A 21,492-nucleotide genomic window follows, 5' to 3' on the forward strand; every position below is an offset into this window, starting at 1 on the left:
AGCATGGGGCTGCAGGCATGGAGATGGTTTCAGACGCCGCTGTGATAATATCAGTGAGAACCATGAGGCCTGAAATGACGCAGTACAAAGAGGAAAGGAGCCGAGTGCAGAGGAGGTGACAGACTTTATCCAGTGCCTACCGTGCCTGTGAAGACATTGTTCTAGGCCTTCTACTTATGTCCTCATTTAGTTGTTAAAGCAGTTCTGAGGCAAGAATAATAATCTGTTTATTAGGCACCAGCTGTGTGGCAGGTCCTAATTGGACACGTTTATTACTGATAAACTTTATAACAACACTGCAAAGTGGGTGGCATTATCCTTGCTTTAGAGGTGATGTTGGAGCTTTCAGAAGGTCACTGGCCTGGCCCAAGGGCCCACAGCTAGACAGTGGCGTAAGTGGCGTTTGTACCCAGATTTAATTTTAGCATTCAGCCTCTTTCCACTATATCCGTGAGATGTAACGCGGACTGGTCAGGGAGGGGAGGATGGTGTTCTAAGACACCAGATGTGTCAGTTTGAGCAGCTGGTGAAGATGGATTCTAAAGGTGGTCTTGGATAATAGTTTTCACTTCTAGCTTTCCTTAATCAATAATCTTATTGGAGAAGTAACACTGAAACAGATAAAGCGTTAGCTGCTCATCAGGATTAAATGAGTAACAGGTTTGGGGGTTGGGCGGGTGGGACACTTTTTTGGTGGGTGCTGCCGTGTACTGCTTCCTTCTCTAACTTACCTCTTCACACCCTTCCCCATTTATAAATTCAGTCTCCACAATAATGTGAGGTTAATCTGTCACTCCCAGTTTCCAATTAGGAAGACTGATATGCAGAGGTGGGACTTCCCTGAGGTCACATATACCTAGAAAGGGAGGCACAACTGGGACTGGGTTTTCCCAACCTCCAGGCCATTTCTTTTTATTGCATTCCTCTGCTTTTCAATTCAAGATCTTCAAAGCATATTTTAAAAGGTTTTTGAGGGAAGTCAGTTTCAGGTGAGAAAACAGGAAAGAGAAGAACTTTCATTTACTTTTTGTTTTATGGTTTTTAGTAAAATTTTGTGGTCTTTCATTTTGATTTGGTGGAAAGAACTTAAAACTGGAGGTAAAAGACTCCAGAGTTGACTCTCCCTCTGGTGGCAGGTTGCCTTCTCTGAAGCTGTTGCCTTATACTATATAAAAGGGTCATGAGAATACCTGTGTTAGGATATCATGGGAATTAAATGAGCTTAAGACATTAGTACTTTTAAACTATACAGTAGAATGTTATTTTTTAGTGGTAACATTTAAAAATACACAGAAAATTCTACCATGTGGATTAATTTACTTAGAGGAATAAAAGTGGTAGAGAGAAGTTTTCTCCAGCCTCTTCTTTGTCTTTACTGCCTGGTACAGATATACCATGTTATGTTCCTCCTACCCTGTAGAAAATTAATTAATTTATCCATCCTTGGATACATGCAAGGGGAAATAAGACTCAAATCTTGCCCTCAAGGACTCGTCTACTCTTGTAGAGGAGATAAGACACAGTCATAATCCAAAAGAGGAAGTCATATCTGAGGTACAGATAAAATCCTGTGTGAGTATGAGAAGGGGAATGAGATTTCTTTTCACTGGAACAATTGAGGAAAAGTGTTAATGATGGGATGGCTTTTTGAGCTGATTTTGAAAGATGGATAAAATGTAGGCATAGGGACATGAGTTGGGGGGAAAGGCATATCCAGCCTAGGAAATAGTGTATGAGTACAAAAGTGGAAAGAATGAGCTTGTTTGTAGACCAGGAGTTGTTTGATTGGCCTGGTGGGGATTAAAGTCAGAAAGGTAGGTCTGATCAAGAAGGTCCTTTGAGAGCTGTGGGTGATAGAGATTTAGTGTATGTTTTTCAGCAAGTGGAATGACGTGAACAAAGCTGTACTTCAGAAGGCCAGCAGTGGTTTGAAAAGGGAGCTGCTGGAGGCCGTGAGACAAGCCTTATGTTGCTGAGTGGAAGCAGAAATAGTAAAAATAGAGAAGAAAATTCAAATAGGAGAGGGATTACGGTGATAGAAGCAGGTGTGTTTAAACAGGAAATCACTATTGTACGACTGCTTCATCCCCTTAGGTAAATTTTTCTTTAAAAAAGAATTCACGCTGCCCATTTTCACATGACAACAATAGAGATCTCTGGGAGAGTATCATATCCGTTTGCAGATAATGTGGGACCTAAAATTATTTCTGCTATGTGAAGAAAATCAGTAGTTTGGGAGAAAGAGGTGAAAAATGAAAATGTAGTTCAGCATAAGTTTGAATTTTTCCTGTGAACCTGAGTCCAGGTTTTAGAAAGGATGGTACATGGGCACAGTTTTTGTCTGTAAATAGCTTTTAGAGAACAAATATGTTAAGCCCACAGTTGAGTAATTTACTAACAGAGTTAGCATTGCACGTTATATATGAATGTCCTTTTCCTTGGGAAATAATTCTGTTTGGGTTAGAACAATGATTTTCAACTTACTACCCACAAAGCTACTACAGAACAACTGATAGAGTTCTGAGATAATTTTCAGTGTTTTGGAAAGCTAAATAAACGATGTACATCATACATTCCAGTGACAGGGTTGTACCTCCTCAGATACAAGCTTCTTTGTTTGAGACTAAATTTGCCAGCTCTGTGGAGATGCTTATTTATCTAAAACCAGTAAGTTCTAATTAACTACTGTTGACACTTTGAAGATCTTGTGATTGTGCCAAGATACTGGTAACAAGAGTTGCAGTAGTCCCAGTGCCTGAATTGAACACGACCATTTATGTATCTTTGCTTACTTATGGAAGAACAAAGATTAATGGTAAATATAGTTCCTTTGGACAAGCTCACCCTAAACATGGAGTCCAAGGGGGTTAGTTAAAATAATAAATGGGTTTCTAGTTGTTGAAAAGCTTGGGAACTACTGAGTTAGGCTTCTGGTTCCTGTGCCCTACCCATCATATCTTATAACCTCTCTCCCAGCTTTTCTCAGCCAGCATTACGTAAGAGAGCCCAGTGCTCATGCAAAGTGATTTGGGTGACTGTTCTAACATGAATTATTATATATATTCATATGTGAATTTTTATTTATAATAAAAGAATTTAAAAGTATTTACTTCATGACTTTTAAGCTTCTAGTCACTAACTGTTTGGGAGAGCTGCTTTGGCTTGACCATAACTCAAGTCTGATACTGCATTTTTCATAAGCACAGCTTTTGACTTAGGTTTTGGGACTTAGGATATTGTCCTGCTCCAAAGTGGGATTGATTAAATAACTAAAAGAGGCAAGATTTTTTTGATAAATCTGTATTTCATAATCATATAGAAAGTTATTTTAGCCTGAAGTTTGTTGTCAGACAGACACTATTCTGTCTCTCATTCTTGTTTCTCTGCTTCTCTGGTAGTTGGGGATCTTATTAATGTATTGTCTGTTACAGGTCTAGCTGGTGACTTCAGTTCTTCAGGCTTATTTTACAGTAAGCTTGAAATTTAATTAATGGTGCTGCAGTGAACTGAGGATGTCATCCGTGATTATTTACGTGTTTCCCTGTGTGAGAATAGTAATTTGTATACAGTTACTTTACTTGTGTTCCTGAATTTTAATCATATTTGTTGCCCATAAATTGGAGAAGCATTTGCTGGCTGTTAGACAGTCGAAAATTCTGATACCTTTTTGTCGGACTTTTTCATCTTTACACGGGGGTGCAGGGAGAAGCTTTGATAGAATAGAATCTGACTTGTCCATTGATGACAAGACATGAATTGCAGGAACCACTTCTACTCTCATGAGACCAATCGCAACACACAGTGGCAGCCGAATCTGTGGCCCAATTTTTACAGCTTAATTTTTTTCCAATTGAAGTATAGTATATTACAATATTATTATTAGTTTCAGGATCACAGCCCGATTTTGGACATGCTTCCCTCAGTCTGTAAGTGATAGTGTGTACCGTTGGGTTGTCCATGTTTGTATTCAGCAGAGAGCAGGTGAACATTGGTTCGGTGCCTCTGAACTAGCATTGGGCATTCCTGTTTTTATGATCTAGGCAAGATAGAAAAATTCTGATTAATCTTTTGAAGATGGTATTAAATTGTGGTATTTTGACATCAGCTTTTATATATAAAGAATATTGTGAGGTTGTTTTTTTAACCCATTAAAAATTGCTAAGAGGTAGATGATCTCATCTAAAAGAGGAAAAGCCACAGTAAACTGAATTACTTGTACTCCTAATAAAAGTACTGTGTTACATGTTACTAGGGAAACAAAAATGAGTGATTCGACATTGCTGACCTTAAGGAGCGGTTGTGTAGAGAAGATACACCACGGTCAGAAATATCTGCAAGGCAGTGTCAGTACCATGCATGGTACAGAGCGGTAATTAGGAAGTGGTATAGGCAAACATAGCATGCTACTCACGTAAAGATACCAGGAGTAACTCCTTTAAGGTAGACCTGCTATTTCTGTAGGCTTTTGCAATTTCTGAGATGATTCAGGTGAGGAAACAAATCACTGCTGTTTTCTGGAAATTTTCCGTGATATTTGGCTATGAAAATGCCATTCATGTAGGAAGAAATGTATTTTTATTGAGGAGTTTCCTATGCAAATATTGTCCTGATCTTTACTGTGATAATACTATTCAATATACTAAAAACAAAGAATTACTTTTTTCTTAATTCAGATTTAAAGTCACTGGTCTCCATGGATTTCACATTTTCTTTAAGTCTTAGAATCATACATCCCCAATTTGAAGATATTGACTGAATGGGTGATGTGAATTCCCGGGAAACAGGTCTCTGGTGTCTTCCGCAGATAATACTAGAGAATGACCTTATGTTCATGGGAGGTAGGGTGGATTTTTGCATACCTCTGTTGTGTGTACCAAATCATCTTGCAATGGCTTTCCATAGCTCTTAGAATAGAGTACAGGCTTCTTAACAGGACTCTGGGTTCCTTCATGAGCTGGCCCCTCTTGACTCTGCATTAACTAAACGCACTCTCCCCTGCTTCAGGTCCTTGCACATTCTGTTCCTTCTTTCACCACAATGAGACTTACTGTTTTCAAAAACACTTTAAAATGTTAATTTCTGGACTATATAAATAAATTTGGCAGAACCAAAGTTAGTGACAATCCTAATACAGTGACATTTACTGGCAATTTTATTTGCACATAAAGATCAAATTATTCAAAGTGTCTCCTTCTGCCAAAGGCCAAAAGATATATGCATACGTACATTTTAAAATGTAGCCTACAATCTTATTAATCTGGATTAAGATATATAAACAGCTCTCAAGTACAGTTAATACAGCAGTAGTAATTTATAGTATTATTTACATGAATAGATGTTTGAGTCTCTAGAGTTTTGTTCTTAGGAAGCTATAACTGTTTTTCTGCTCCAAAGGGATAACTGTTCTTTTGGGAAATCAGCTTGAATTATATCTTTTCCCTCTTAAGTAGGTACTTTGGCCTCAGTTTGGGTAGTACGGTTTTATTTTCAAGTATCATAACCCAGATAAGAGCTAGGTTTTCAGGACTCTCTGATATTTCCACATTGTTGATTAGTCCATTGTCGATTAGTCCAGCAGTTATTTATTTCTCTGCCAATATTTATTTACCCTTTTATTCATTAAAGTATGAATTTGAACAAGTGTCATTTAAAACTTCCCATAAGTATTTCTTGTGCATTTTATCTTCCTGTGAATAGTGATGCTATGGTCCCTGCAGCCGGCCTGTGGAGTCTTGACTTGCTTAAAAACAAATTCAGCATAAGGTCGTTGCCGGAAGAGACACAATCAGACTGCCTTTCTAAAGACACCTCCCTGTTTTCTAGAGTCACCCCTCCCTTTAACAGTTCTCTTGTGCCCTGACTTCTGATGCTTTTTGGTCATGAGGCTTGGGAAATAACTTACCTTCACCTGAATTTCTTCACACTGGGAATTGGCTACGGACCAGGCTTTTTCCTTGCTTTTTTAAAAAATTTGTTTTTTGGCTGAGTTGGGTCTTCGTTGCTGCATGCGATCTTTCTCTAGTTGTGGCGAGGGGGGCTGCTCTTCGTTGTGGAGCATGGGCTCTAGGAGCGCGGGTTTCAGTAGTTTCAGCGTGTGGGCTCAGTAGTTGTGGCTCGCAGGCTCAGTAGTTGTGGCGCAGGGGCTTAGTTGCTCCGCGGCATGTGGGATCTTCCCGGACCAGGGCTCGAACCTGTGTCCTCTGTATTGGCAGGCGGATTCTTAGCGACTGTGCCACCAGAGAAGTCCCTTCTTTGCTTTTTAAAGAGTTGATTTTTTTTTTCCCCCCCCGGAAGCTTGTGGGATCCCAACCTTATAGTCCATTAAAAACTTCAGATATAGATTGCCTGCGTGTTCTGGGATTTCTTTATATTATGCTGAACAAGGCTTTATAGGAACCCCCACTTACGCATCCACATAAAGGTGGTTTTGTAGTTGAAGATGGTTTTATTTCCCTGACTTTTGTTTAAATATTTCTGGTCTTGTGTATATCTCCTGCTTTATTATAAAATTATATACAGATTCATTCATTCTCATATTTATTCTCTCCTATTGGCGTTATTTAGATGGATTGCTATATGTAAAGGTACTTACAACACATAGTAGACCTTTAGCGAGTTCTGATTAAGTTACATTGATTCAGGCTTCCCTGGTGGCGCAGTGGTTGGGAGCCTGCCTGCCAATGCAGGGGACACGGGTTCGAGCCCTGGTCCGGGAGGATGCCGCATGCCGCGGAGCAACTAAGCCCGTGTGCCGCAACTGCTGAGCCTGTGCTCTGGGGCCCGCGAGCCACAACTACCGAGAACCTCATGCCACACCTGCTGAAGCCTGTGCTCCGCAGCAGGAGAGGCCACTGCGGTGAGAAGCCCGTGCCACAGCGAAGAGCGGCCCCCGCTCGCCGCAACTAGAGGGAGCCCGCGCACAGCAACGAAGACCCAATGCAGCCAAAAATAAATAAATAAGAATAAGAATAAATAGATAAATAAATAAATTTATTTTTTAAAAAGTTACATTGATTCTGTAAAACTCCTATTTAGTTAAATAATCAGTCACCTGCAATGTGCCAAGTACCATACTGGTTGCTGGTAATGGGAAGCTGAGTATGGCACAGATAAGTACCTTTGAGTATCTTTAAGTCTAGTGAGGCAGACAGCTGATTCTAACACAATATAAAGTAGTAACTCACAATAAATTGGAAGGATCTTAGGCTCAACCAGTTTTGGTATTTTACAGTGTGTTTCCTTCTGAGCTCTAGCTGGTATTGAAGTTTTCTTTTTCCCCTCCCCCTGTTTTGTTTTTAAATAACAATGTATCACTGCTGCTTTTGTAGTTCATTTTTAGAGAATGAGTAGTAAAAGACTAAGATTTAATGTGGAAAATGTCTAATGAAGAAAGTAAAGTGACATAGGATACAGGTTGAACTAAAATATTACTAAGAATATCATTTAAAATACGATAATAAGTATTTTGTGCACAGTTTTCCAGAAGAAGTGTTCTTTATTGGGTAGCAACCATGGATTCTTAAGAGTGGGAATATGGCATTCCTAATTTAAAGTTTCCTTAATTTTTATAAGTTTGACCACACAGCTGATGACTTTTTTCATTTTCTTTGTTTGTCTGAATATTTGATGTTTCCTCTAAATAACACACCCTCACGTTTGAATTGTCATATCAAATTTAGACCTATTAATTATGAGTCATATTTTAAAGAGTAGTGAAATAAAGATACATATTGCTATGGATATAATTACATTTCAGAGACTGAAGTTAATGATGTTTAGTTTGTAGAACAAGTTTATTTTTATGTACTTGCTGACAGCCCACACCAATAACTTTATTTATATTTAATTCTATTTCATAAACCCCATGTGAGGTAAACAAACCCAGTTTATCTAATTTATTATATATTCATCAAAACTATTCTTTTAATAAAATTTTACTTATTTTTGAGTTTCCAAAAGTAAATGTGGACATCTTTGTCATTTAAGTGTTAGGATTGTCTGGGGTTGTTTTAGATAGAAGTTGCTTCTTGGTTTCGTCGATGAAGTATCACGAATTATTGTCCAGAGAAAATGAGAAGGGCAAGGGCAGTAGGGTTCCCAGGGAGAAGTAGACAGCTGTCTTGGTTTAACTAGGACAGGCCTGGTTTTCAGTGAACCATCCTGAATGGATATGTATTCAGAGTCATGACCTAAGAAATGGCTTTGATTTTTGATTCCTCCTGAAAAATAACACGATGGCAGAGGAACCTTCCCAGACCAGCTCTAGTGTTTGGAAGGGACAGCCAGGTGCTGGCTCTGCAGTCCTTCCAGGCACTTGGGGTCATGCTGGTACTATTAATCGAGTCACTTCTTTCATTGTGTACATCCAGTTCTCTCGTCAGAACCTAGAGCCAGTTGGAGCTCCACGCGACAAGAACTGCTCTGGGCAGTAGAACTCGGATTTCCAGCACGGCATTTTGTTTTTCTAGCGAAAAAATTTTTTCTGATTAAAAAGTTGTGTGCTTATTATAAAAGTTTAAGCAGTACAGAAAATCATAATGAAGAAAGTAAAAATATCTAAAGTCCCACCATCCACGCAATGGTTAGGAATCCACCTACTGCAGGGGACATGGGTTCAAGCCCTGGTCCCGGAAGATCCCACATGCTGTGGAGCGACTAAGCCTGTGTGCCACAACTACTGAGGCTGCGTGCCACAACTACTGAAGCCCGCATGCCTAGAGCCCGTGATCTGCAGCAAGAGAAACCGCTGCAATGAGAAGTCTGCACACCACAAGGAAGAGTAGCCCCCACTCGCCACAACTAGAGAAAACCCGTGCGCAGCAACAAAGACCCAACATGGCCATAAATAAATAAATAAATGTATGTTTTTAAAAAAGAAAATCCCAGCATCCAGAAGTAATCACCTTTAATATTTTCCATAATAGAAAAGTAATAGGCACTGGGATATTTTTCAACTTTATGTTATAAACAATTCCAAGATGAAGAATACAAGCATGACATGGCACTTTTTCTTTTCCTTAATAGCTTTACTGTACCATACAGTTTACCCATTTAAAGTATACAATTCAGTGGTTCTTAGTGTATTCATAGAATTGGGTAGCTATCCCCATAATCAGTTTTAAGAACATCTTCGTCACATGGGAAAGAAACCCTGTGCCCCTAAGTCCCTATCACCACCCCTACTCTTACCCTACTCCCATTCCTTCATACCTCCCAGCTCCTGGCAGCCACTAATCTGCTTTCTGCCTCGATGTATTTGCCTGTTCTGTACATTTCATATAAATGGAATCATACAATATGTGATCTTTGATGACTGGCTTCTTAGCGTAATTTTTTCGAGCTTCATGTATTTTGTAGCAGGTATCATGTATGGCAGTTTGAAAAGTAAGTCATTATAAGAAAGCATGTATTCACGTATCTAGGCATACTCTCTAAGTTTGAACAATTGACCTTCTTATTTTCACAATTGATGTTTGTGTGTTAAAGTTGTAGGAGTATGGTATACAGTGAAAGTAATGACTAATACTTAATATTTTTTTTAAATAAGGAGGTTACAACCAAATCAGAAAGGCTTCCTCATATTCTTTAGTTTAAAAAACTCAACATTTAAAAACTTGGTAAATTGTGAAAGTAGAATTGTGTAGTAGTTTTCTTTGCCAAATTGAATGTAAATAGAGATGAATGCTTGGCCATTTGTGAAATCTCTGAAGTTTATTCTCTTGGTCCCCAGGCTCAGTTTTCTTGCCCAGCATTGTCCTTCCTTCACTTTTTTCCCACATCCAAGAGCATTACCTTAGAACTGCATACTTTTTTGGTTCTCTTAATTCTTTTTCTCTTACAAAAGGAGGAAAGAACAGACATGGTCTTTGAAAATTTTTGTATTATACTTTTAGAATGAAAACACTTTTTTCTTGGTTAAAAGAATTTCAGCTCTTTACATGTGGATGAGGAAGCAAAATTGCATGTGTTTCCTTAAAAATGATCTGAGGTGATCTCATCTCATTGGATTGCCCACCACCCCCAAATGAGCCTGGCCCATGGAATTGGGTGCCTTTATCATCCCCCCCACCCCAAACTTTCATTTTGTAGCATGTCACACATCTATTTTATCTGTCTCCCACTTTCCTTCTTGTCTGAATATAAGTTTGTACCACTTTGCCTAATTTTAATGTATGAAAACTTTTCTTCTAAGTCTTTAGACAGATTCTTCATATTTCTTAGAAAATTTGGTGTTACCCAATCTTATACTTATTATCTCCTTTCAAATTTTTTGAAGTGGATAACTGGGAAAAAACATATATAATTATGAAACTAGAAATAGGAAATAAGAATTCTGAGTGAAGGAGGGAGAAATAATTATATTAGTTGCCTGGGGGCTAATAGTAGCTCCAGTTCAGTTTTGACTGCCAGAAAGTTCTAATTAGTACAAAAAGGAAGCATACTAGGTAACCAAGAAAAGAATATCACAGGCAGAAGGCATGTGGCATGTGTAAAAAAAAGCCCTGCAGCGGGAGGAGCATATAGCTCATTTGAAAATTTGGAAGAGCAATGTACCTGGAGTGTAGAGAGAAACAACATGAATGGGATGAGTTAGGCCACAGCCACATCATGGGGAGAAAGCACTGGAGTTTGGTATTTATCTTAAGATCAGTGGGAAGATATTGAAGAGATTTTACTAAGGGAGATGATTTGATCTGGTTTAGTTATTAAAGTATCACTGGCTGCTGTGGGGAACGGGAGAGAGGTACAGCATCAGAATGGACAGTTTGTTTAATAGTCTAGGCCGGTGATCCCTTAATTTTTGAGCTTATCTCCTAATGCACGTGTATTTATAGCTTATGTATATGTTTGGCGTTGACATATTGCATACATTGTAAAACATGAAAAAATAGAACTGTAAAAAGGATGAGAAAAAAATTAACAGAAATGGAAGTACTACTGTGTTCTTTCCTACCTACCCTAGGGTATGTTTAGCATTCTGGGATATATGAATCCCACTTTGAAAACCAAGAGATCGTGGAACATGAAGAGTGACAGTGGAGGTAGTTTGGAGAACAATGAGGAGATTGCATTAACAGGACTTGGAAGTAGGTTAAATAGTAGTAGTGGAAGGGCCCTAGATATCTGGTTTGCATAACTGAATAGATAACAGCGCTGGTTAGAGAGTTAACAGATACTCTAGTAATAAGCTAATCATCTTTGTTAAAGTGCATTCTACCTGAATGTGGTGTTTTCTCTGAGCATATATGTACTTAACAGTGCCTTAGTAACGAAAAAGAAGGAGGTTGGGGATGGTGAGGGAATTTGATCTATGTCCATGAGGAAGAAGCAGAGAAATGAATGTGGGACACGGACTACTCTTACCTTTAGAAGTGTTAGGATATGGCAGGATTGGTAAATTATAAACCCCTCAACTTCAATTTCTCTAGCTGGAGACAGTCACTCCTTCCACATCTAAAAATAAATGGCTTGCAAACAGATGTTGGACTGATGCTATTGCCAGTCAAGCCTAATCGATTATCAGCAATTTTCAACTGTTAGCAGCAATTTTCATTCTTGCTTAGAAGGGAATAAAGTGCATTTGAGACCCTAAGTTGGGGGAGAACTAAAGAAATGAAGAGGGGCGGGGAAACCAGTCATATAAATAGTTTTGCTTAAGATTCAGTAATGAAAAAAAAGAGAGCAGTTCTATATGGTGGTATTTTTTTCACATGTGGCTATAGATGCATGGTCCCTCATTTTTTGAGATATATAACGATTTTCCTTTATTAAAAACTGCATATATTTTAAAACAAAATTTGAAATTCTTTTGCAAATGTTTTTAAATGCCACTTTAAAATTATCCTCACTTTGAATAAAATTTACTATTTGTAATTCTCATGTCTTTTAGCACAGTGCCCTGCAAATATGGTACCGTTTTCCTCCCAGTTTTGTTTGTGTGTGTGTGTGTGTGTGTGTGTGTTACGCGGGTCTCTCCCGTTGCGGAGCACAGGCTCCGGACACGCAGGCTCAGCGGCCATGGCTCACGGGCCCAGCCGCTCCGCGGCATGTGGGATCTTCCCGGACCGGGGCACGAACCCGTGTCCCTTGCATCGGCAGGCAGACTTTCAACCACTGTGCCACCAGGGAAGCTCCCCTCTCAGTTTTATTGAGGTATAATTGACAAATAAAATGGCAAGATGTTTAAAGTGTACACGATGATGATTTGATACACATATAAATTGTGACAGGATTTCTTCCATCTGGTTAATTAACACATCTATCACATATTTCTTTTTTGTTTGGTTGCTTGGTTGTTTTGTTTTGGTGAGAACATTTATGTTCTATTCTCTTAGCATATTTCAGTTATATAGTACAGTGTTATCAACTGTGTTATCCACCGTGTTTTACATTAGATCTTCAGTCTTTATTCATTTTGTAACTGAAAATGTGTACCCTTTTACCAGCCTCTATTTCCCTCACCCCCCCAGCCCCTGGCAACCACTTTTCTGTGACTTTAGCTTTTTTAGGTTCCACATCCAGGTGATTCTGTGCAGTCTTTGTTTTTTCTCTGTCTGGCTTATTTCATTTAGCATAATGCCCTCAAGGTCCATCCATATTGCTGCTAACAGTATTTCCTTTTTCCTATGACTGAATAATATTGCAGTGTGTGTGTGTGCGTGTGTGTGTGTGTGTGTGTGTGTGTGTGTGTATATATACTGCATCTTCTTTATCTGCTAGTGGACACTTAAGTTGTTTCATATCTTGACTATTGTGAATAATGCTGCCCTGAACGTGGGAATGCAGATATTTCTTCAATATCCTGTTGTCAATTTCTTTGGGTATATACCCAGAAGTGGGATTGATGGATCATATGTTAGTTCTGTTTTTAATTTTTTGAGGAGTCTCTGTACTGCTTTCCATAGTGGCTGTACCAGTTTATACCCCATGGTACCTATTTTTGAACACAGGCAACCATACCACTGCAGTGTCTTCTTCCATTCTATTCTGTATACCTTAGAACAAACACAAACACATTTGCTTTCATGCCCTCTCAAAAATGGTTATAGTAGAACTTTGCAATCACGAGGGTAATACCTGGGGCCCTAATGATGGTCAGAAGTATGATCACTGCTAATTTGCATGCTATGCTGTGCTTACTCAACAGACCAGCTTTCCAGAGAGTACAAATCAAATTAAAACCAGCTGTAAGCAAACATTATCTCATTTAATCCTCAGAAAAAGTGCTGAGCTGGGTAGTTTCCTCGTTACAAATTTCTTTGGGATTAACTCCTGATCGTGGAGACCTCTAATGTTAAAAATGTGAATGCTAAGGGTCTACTATAGTAATTATATATTGCAATAAAATGCAGTAATACTGATCAAATGACAGCCTGTCATTTTCTCCTGCTAATATCTCACCCAAGGTTTGTGTATTTCCCTGCTTGTACAAAATACCTAATGGTAAAGGATGTTAAAAGATGGGGAAAAGCCTGAGGGACAGCTGTTTCACAAACTATATTAGAAATAAATGAACAACCATGACAAGACTATTTCAAGGTCAGAGTAGCTCATAGAGATGGTCATTTTTCTTTTCTAGAAGTCTAATATAGATGTTAAGTTTTGCTTTTTTGATGCATCTTAACTGCTTTAGTTAACCTCTTTAGGTCATGTTTTCCTTTAGGGTGCATCCTTATTTCTGTCAGCCGTAAACCTATTTTAATACACTGATTTAAAGAGAAGTGTCTTTTTTTTTTAACTGAATTTACTCAGGCTGTACACTGAACATTCTTTTCCCATATTCCACCCTCCTCCCTCAACTGAGTGAAGAAAGAGTTAACAGCATCAGTATTAAGCAGGAAGTGCTGTTAGCCTTATGCATATGATGGAATGAATAATTTAGTATCTTCGGGAAATGCAAACTGCAGTAGAACTCGAGCGACCTTATCAGAATTTAGATAAGTATTTTAGGGATGGTATGAAGTAAAAATCAGTAGAAAGAATATGTTTAAAGATACCAAGTGCAAGAATGTTGCATAATAGTTTAAACTGGCAAAATTGGGGATTTGGGGTCTTAACGTGGTAGTAATGTTTTACGTCAATTCTGACGATTGTCAGATGACTTTTTACCAAAGTGATCGGTAATGGAATGTGGCAGTTTCTTTGCTGTCAGAGATGAGATAATTTCTCAGGTTTTTCCTGTAAGTTTTTAATATTTTCCTTATTTTTTTTCCTCCTTTAAATATGAATGGAAGGAACTGAAGGGTAAAACCTGAAGACTAGGCATGTTTATTTAATAGGGGGCTTTGTAGAAGTAGTCATTTACAAACATCGGTAAGACCGATTTTTTTAAAAGTATAATTATTGAACATCTCCTAAATGGTTTATCGTCTTTGGCATGATCTGATTAGGCTAGTAGACATTTTATATGTATGCCTGTGGTCTTTTTTATGTCATTACTGTAAATATTGTGCATGCGACTTTGATAATAATTGATTAAGTGGGTGGAAGTACTTAGGAAAGGTGACATTCAACGATCTTATTTTGTGTTTGAAAATATCTGCTGTATTTAATATCTTTAAAACAAGACTTAAACGTAATTGGATTATATTAAATCTAATTTCTAAAAAACAATAAAAAATTCTCTTATTTAAGATTTATTACCATTTTCAGGTGTGCATTCTTTAAATTGGTTTGGTTTTGATTCTATGCAAACTTTTAGTTAGCATAAATTGTATTATTTAAATAATACAGTTTTAAGGGAAATCTAAATTACTGTCTTGTTTGCCTTTATGTAGTCTTTCTTAAGTCAATATATTTTTAACTTGTTTATTGTTTCTTGATTAATACTAATGGAAAGAGAAAATCTTTCCTATGCTGAAAAGAATTTCTGTAGTATTTTATTTATAGAAAAGTATTGATGTAAAGTTTTGAACGTCACTAATGTAAAACTAAAAGAAATTTTTGTTTTTCCCACCCCAGTTTTGAGTGTCACCTTGCTTTTGTAAAAGCCTTTCCCCTTTTCATAAATTATCATCTCCTTCTCATTGAATTTTTTCACTTAAAGAGAATTTACCTCATTAATACTTAAGGTAAATTTTAGTATAGGCAGCCTAAATATTAAGTGGCTTTTTGAGGTGGCCACGCATTTTTTAACAAGATTTTGTCAAATTCGTATGCATATATACATATTGAAGAAAAAAGGAAAATAAAATGTGGCTTGATAAAACAATGAATAGTTTTGCTGTCTTTCAAAGATGAAAAATGAAGATATTCTTATTTGACATCAACGAATATATATCACTTTAATTGCTGGAGGCTGTGTAAAATGGCTTTGGTCTTCAACTAGTAGAGATGAGTTCATCTCATGTTAAGCTAATCTTAAGCATTTCCCTTAAATTTTTTTCAGCTGCAAATTCTTTTAAATGAGCAATACTAAAAGAGGGTAGCTATCATGGAATTAACTAATGGCCATAGATCTGACTTCCTGTATCTCAGGTCCACTTACTTTTTAAGGTAATTGTAAAATGCAAATCGATTGCATTCTCTGATTGTATAACTCAGGAAATAATTAAGCTATAAGTGCATCATTTGGTCTGTGGCTTATTATAGGGTTTTTTCCACAAATAAGATTACACATAAAAAATTTTAACAAGTTTATGTTATAAAGAGGATACGTTTTTATTAAATTACAGAGTTTCCAGAATGAGGATCTAGCTAGGACGTATGTGTAATACTTTTGAACCTTTCAAAGCACCTTTTAGTTTATGTGAAGTTCTTCAGATGGCCCCGTTGTCCTTTGAAGCTTCTAACACCAAGGTGTCTGTTGCAGCCCAGAGCAAAGTTACTGCTACCCAGGACAGCACTAATTTGCGATGTATTTTCTGTGGTAAGCAACATTATGTTTACATTACTTTTTCAAGCTGTGGTACATACTCCTTGCGCATTTCCATAACTTTTGTTTCCTTAGGCCATGGTCTGGTTTGTGGTATTTGGGATACACAGCAAGCTACTGTTTTATGTTGTGATATTTGTTGTGGTTCATGTAGGTGGTTTGGTCAGCTTTTGAGTTGGCTTCTTAGAAAGGATTTAGTTAGAATTAGGATCTCAGAACTAATTTCTTGTTCACTTCCTCCAACACGAATGAGAGGGGTTTTTGTTTGTTCGTTTTTGTTTTTAACTATTTTCTTTGAGAGCAGTCTTTTAAATTAGAATTTAAGGGGAAAAGTTATATTCATCTTAATATGATTTGGGGAATATAAATGTGATTTATTGGAAGGGAGCTTTTGCTTAACTTGAATTAATTTTCAGGTGTACATGTTGTAAGGCAGATGTGAGCTCTTATTAATAGGTTGGTTTCTGATCGACAGCCTCTATTCAGTAGGTTAGATATCTGTGGCTTAGGAGTGAATTTAGGCTTACAGAGTGTTTTCTTTCACTCTCACGCTCATATACACACGTGTGCACATATATGTGTTGTTTGCATGGACAAACCGGTTACGTCACTTAACCATTCCACACTACAGTTCATCAGGTATGCATTATATGCATATCCTCCTCCTTACACTAGGATGGATCTGTATATGTACACATATACACGACACACACACACACGTCTGAATTCTTTTTATTCTCATTTGATCCTAAAACTTTCTGATTTGAAAACCCAAGTTCAAAAAGTGACTTTTAAATCTTAGAGCCTTTTTTTTTTTTTTTAACTCGTATATACGTTTTTGACTACTGTATACCTTGGCTGGCCAGATTATTTTATGAGAGATAAAATGATATATACTACTAAAATTTTATATAAACAATTCAGCTGTGTATATGTACTTGATCCATGTGAATCAGAGTTTTTGATATGATCCTTCAGTATTACTCATACTGTTTCTTGACCTAAAAAGAGAATTGCTTTAAGATTGATATACTTGCTGGTTTAGGCAAATAAGCATGTGTTATAAATTTCCAAAAATGAAAATTCTAATGCATTTCTTAATCACCTGAGGTTTTATTTTACGATCTCTCCAGGTGACAGTTACAGCAGTGAGCCTGTTGTGCGGCTCCTTATAAACTCTCCACTCCTTCTCAGGTTCCTTAATTAATCATTACAGATTAAGTGATTAATTAGTAACTTTTAGTTCTGATTTTTCTGCCTCCTCCTGGGGGTTCTTCCAGGCGGTCTTTTGAACTAGCCATGAGTGATTGTTTGTGTTTGTGTTACTAGGACTCTTTTTAGCTCTTTTTGAAAACCTACTTGATGTTCTATACTTCGCTACTTAATATGTGTAGTTCACATGCAGAATAATAGAGTTTACCCAACTGCAGAGAAAAGATTGATTTGGCCTTCATAAAGGTGAATTTTTTAAGTTGTAAAATAATGTGTTAAAAAGCAGTTTCCCCCAGTAGCATGTTTAATTGATTTAACTGTGTACAAACAATATAATTACCACATTGCTAAGTTTAAACTTGATTGTATTGTGTATGATAACACCTATTTGTCTTTTAGTCCTGTGTTTTAAATAGTCTGTGGCTAAGTGTGAAACTAGGTCTGTGAAAATTAAAATGTGACAATAAGTGAAATATGCTTTACCCAAAACTCAGTATTGAAGTCAAGACTGAAATGCCATTCATTCCTGGTTTAGAGAGACATTCTATTCTGATTTCCATCATTTATAAGATACCATATCAGTGACATGGACACATTTTCTTTATTAGAAACATGTGATTTACATACTTTGCTATATGAATTCTAGCCAGGACAAATTAAGACCAACCATTGTCTTTGGCTGTGGTAATAGAACAGAGAAAACTAACCCTCATGTAGCTACTGTTCTTTATGATACAGTAGTAGGAACAAAGCAGGTTCACTTGTCACTTCTCCTTTTTTCCCCCAAAAGAGCCGTTAACCACCCTGTGATGCTCATAAAATATTGTTACTTACCCACTGGTTAGGAAAGTACCTTTTTTGCATTCTATGAGAACACAAATACTCATGTAGGCATATGACCTATGTGAAGTAACTAATAGTTATATTCCAGAAAATACAGTGGCAGCTGACAGCCTTGCCTAATCTTAATTGCTGCTTCATGTTGTGTGTGGTGCCTTTGGTATAATTTAACAATTGTATAACCCAGTAAAATGTTTGACAGGAATGAAGGATATAATTGAGTACCTGAAGTTCATAATTTACCTAAGACTCTTTTATTTAATGCTCACAGTATATTTATATTATTTCTTAAACGCACATGAATTTCAATGTGCTTGTTATTGTTAGTTGACAATATTGATGCAGAAGAAACAACGAAATAACCAGGTTAGATATGGATGTGAGAAAATGCCAGGGGGAAGGCGTCCTCTCTTCTGCCCCCCAGTTAATAACGAAGGTGTTTGGGAAGACAGATAACCCACTATCACCAAGAACCATGTAGAAGAGAATTTTAAGAGTTGTTCAGTTGTTCTTGGATTCCTCCCATTTTAAAAGGATCTTCCTTGTAGTAAACTATTTTTATAATTAATAATATCAGCCAGAAAATATTGCCCACATTTTTAAAACCTCCTTTTAAAACAAGCTTGCTGAGTAAACTTTTAAATTAAAAAAACAGTTTTTATAAATTGCTAAAAGAAACCTTTCTCACATTCAGATTTTTTTGTAAGTTGTATCAAACTTTTGACAGTTTAATTTTAAAAAAAAACCTTTAAATAAAATCAGAAGGATTGAGTTGAAATTTTGACATCTTTCTCTTGAATTTATGTATTTGAGTTAAAACTTACATCGAGATTTTAATTGGTGAATTTAATCTATTAATATTATTGTTGAGCTACAGTGCTTGATGTAGATGTGAATTAGTAGGATCGAATTCTTTGAGACTGATGCCAAACAAATCTACCTACTGACATTCACTGCTTAATTATTTGAGTAGCATGAAGTTTTAACTTAAATACACAAACATTGTTTTTAAAACTAGTTAAACCGTGGTGGTCTTGTGAGTTGCACATGCTGAATGCTCACATTTAATTTTTTTTTTTTTTTTGCGTTACGCGGGCCTCTCACTGTTGTGGCCTCTCCCGTTGCGGAGCACAGGCTCCGGACGCGAAAGCTCAGCGGCCATGGGTCACGGGCCTAGCCGCTCCGCGTCATGTGGGATCTTCCAGGACCGGGGCACAAACCCATATCCCCTGCATCGGCAGGGGGACTCTCAACCACTGCGCCACCAGGGAAGCCCTCACATTTAATATTTTTGGATAAATATAACTTTGGAAAATACTACCCCAAATAGTTTATATTTTCTCACACTTACCTTCCCACCTTGTATGTCCCCCTCCTCTGCCAGAAGAGACGAGTAAAGTACTAAACGTTAGGGTATGGCTTAATAGGACAGTCTATTTTTATATCATTATGTTAATATCCGAAAGAAGGAAAGAATTCCAGTCTGTCTCCTAGACACATTACATGTTTTCATTTATGCAAACATTTAAATGCATTTTTAATTCTAAAAGCTTTATTTTATTTTATTTCTTTTGCTGTTACTGATTACATGGGATTAATATATTTTTATATTTCCTCTATGTGGCTCTTAAAATAGCAGACTCTTTTAGGAAATCTAATGAAATATCACTGCAGTTGTCATCTAATTTGTCTTTAGAGGACAAATTAAATGATTAATGTAAAAACGTGTAAAGAGATGAGGAGAAAAATTAGTAGGTAAGTTCAGATCAAATTATTTGTTTTTCTGCACTTGGGATATAAAAGTACTGTATTACATTCTAGTGAACCTTATCCTTCTCTTTGTGAAATCTTCTCCACTAGTATAAAATAGATACTTTGTGCTTTTAACTCATACAGATTACAAGAGTTTGCTTTAGCACATAGAAAGAAGCATTTATTTATTAACTGTTTCTTATACTAGTGGTCTACAAAACACTTTCAAACTATCTGTTAGGGGCCTTTGCTGGCACACTAGGATTCACAGATATGTGGCAGCATATCATTACTCATATATTTCTCTCCAAGCGTGGAAGATAACTACTGTTTCTTTATTCTCTTGTTTACTGGACTAGATTTCAAGATTGTCCTATTGTAACCATAGGCATTGTATATTAGGTCCAGTATTTTATCTCATTTTATGACACATAATTTTTATATCCAGCGACATTAAAATGTCCCCTTATTTAGTGGCCTTCTTTATGAGATGCTAAAAATGGGTCTGCATTTTATATGATGTGGGAATGAATGGTCATTAGTTTCTCATGACAGAACCATGTTGGTTTGAACGCAGGTTTTTTTTGCTTTGTTTTGTTTTTACCCCAAATGAAAAGTTATTATGATTACCTGTGTTACATCAAAAGTTCAGAGAAGTAGGTTAATTATATATGGAAGTTTAGCAAATGTTGGTTTTCACCAGTGCTGGAAATGCCAGGCCATTAAATAAGAATGGCAACTTAAAGTGGGCAAATTTGATAAATGCATTAGCGTACATCAGTCTAGTAATAAGGTTCTCATGCTCTCTCTCTCCTGTTTTTCATTTCCAGTGTTCTATTTAGGTGAGTTTTTGAATTCTGATTTTTCATTTAAGTTCTCCCTCTCCACTTCATGAATAAGTACCCCAAAGAGAATGTCTCATTGTCTTAGAAACATCAAGCTTAGGTGCCTATTCAGATGCTCATTGAACACTTGTTTTACTCAAGCTCTTCATATATAAATGTTTATTTTTCTTTTATTGTTGATGTTTTCCATTTGTTTCAAGTAAGCCTTCTGGAGATAACGACAGTATTATGTTGCAGTCTTTCATTTGCTGTGTGTTATATGAAGCTTATATTTTATTTTGCTAAACAAAAAGAAGATACATTTGTAAATATGTTACGGTTTTATGTTATTCTCATGATTTTATCTCCTCTATCCAGTGCAGTATAAAGATAATGTTCATCTATAATGTTTCCCTCCCTTTTTAGGGCCGACATTGCCTAGACAAAATTCACAACTACCTGCCCAAGTTCAGAATGGCCCATCACAAGAAGAATTGGAAATTCAAAGAAGGTAAATTCACGAGTTATTTGCACCTTTTCTTTCTACTACAGAAGACCAATCTGTGAACATCTGATATTGAAAGTAGATTATGTCTCGTCAGCCATTTGGAAGTCTGAACTTTTATTGTTATATTAAGTTTTAGAATCACTGTTAATAATCAAGCAGATTCTTAATAGGCTGGACAAAAGATGTTATAAAATTTCATATATGCTTTTTTGGTGAAAAGCATACTCATGAATCTGAAATATTTTAAATACTCTTCACAGCATATACAATGTCTTCACACTTCAAGCAGTCTTATTTTTATAGCAGTTATAAATTAATCTGATCATTTTGCCTGTCACATGACTGGAAAGTTGAAATAGTGTTGGCTCTTTGTACAAGGCATCGAATATTGAACAGGAATAGTAATGGAATACAGAATCATTCTGTTTATGATTAAACTGTGATTGAATGAAATCAATAACGTCTTCATTATCTCAGTGCAG

The 21,492-nt window shown here is 36.8% G+C and overlaps 1 protein-coding gene across 1 annotated transcript in view; it reads left to right on the top strand.

The window, feature by feature from the left end:
* The window catches only part of ENAH (ENAH actin regulator), a 158,086-nt gene that overhangs the window by 94,917 nt on the left and 41,677 nt on the right, over positions 1-21,492 (top strand). The window contains exon 4 of the mRNA XM_024753165.1: positions 20,929-21,013. Within this exon, the coding sequence (XP_024608933.1) occupies positions 20,929-21,013 (85 nt within the window). The remainder of the gene's footprint in view (positions 1-20,928; positions 21,014-21,492) is intronic.

The sequence above is a fragment of the Neophocaena asiaeorientalis genome, unplaced genomic scaffold (genome assembly GCF_003031525.2).
Source record: "Neophocaena asiaeorientalis asiaeorientalis breed wild unplaced genomic scaffold, Neophocaena_asiaeorientalis_V1.1 scaffold634, whole genome shotgun sequence".
Taxonomy (NCBI): Eukaryota; Metazoa; Chordata; class Mammalia; order Artiodactyla; family Phocoenidae; genus Neophocaena; species Neophocaena asiaeorientalis.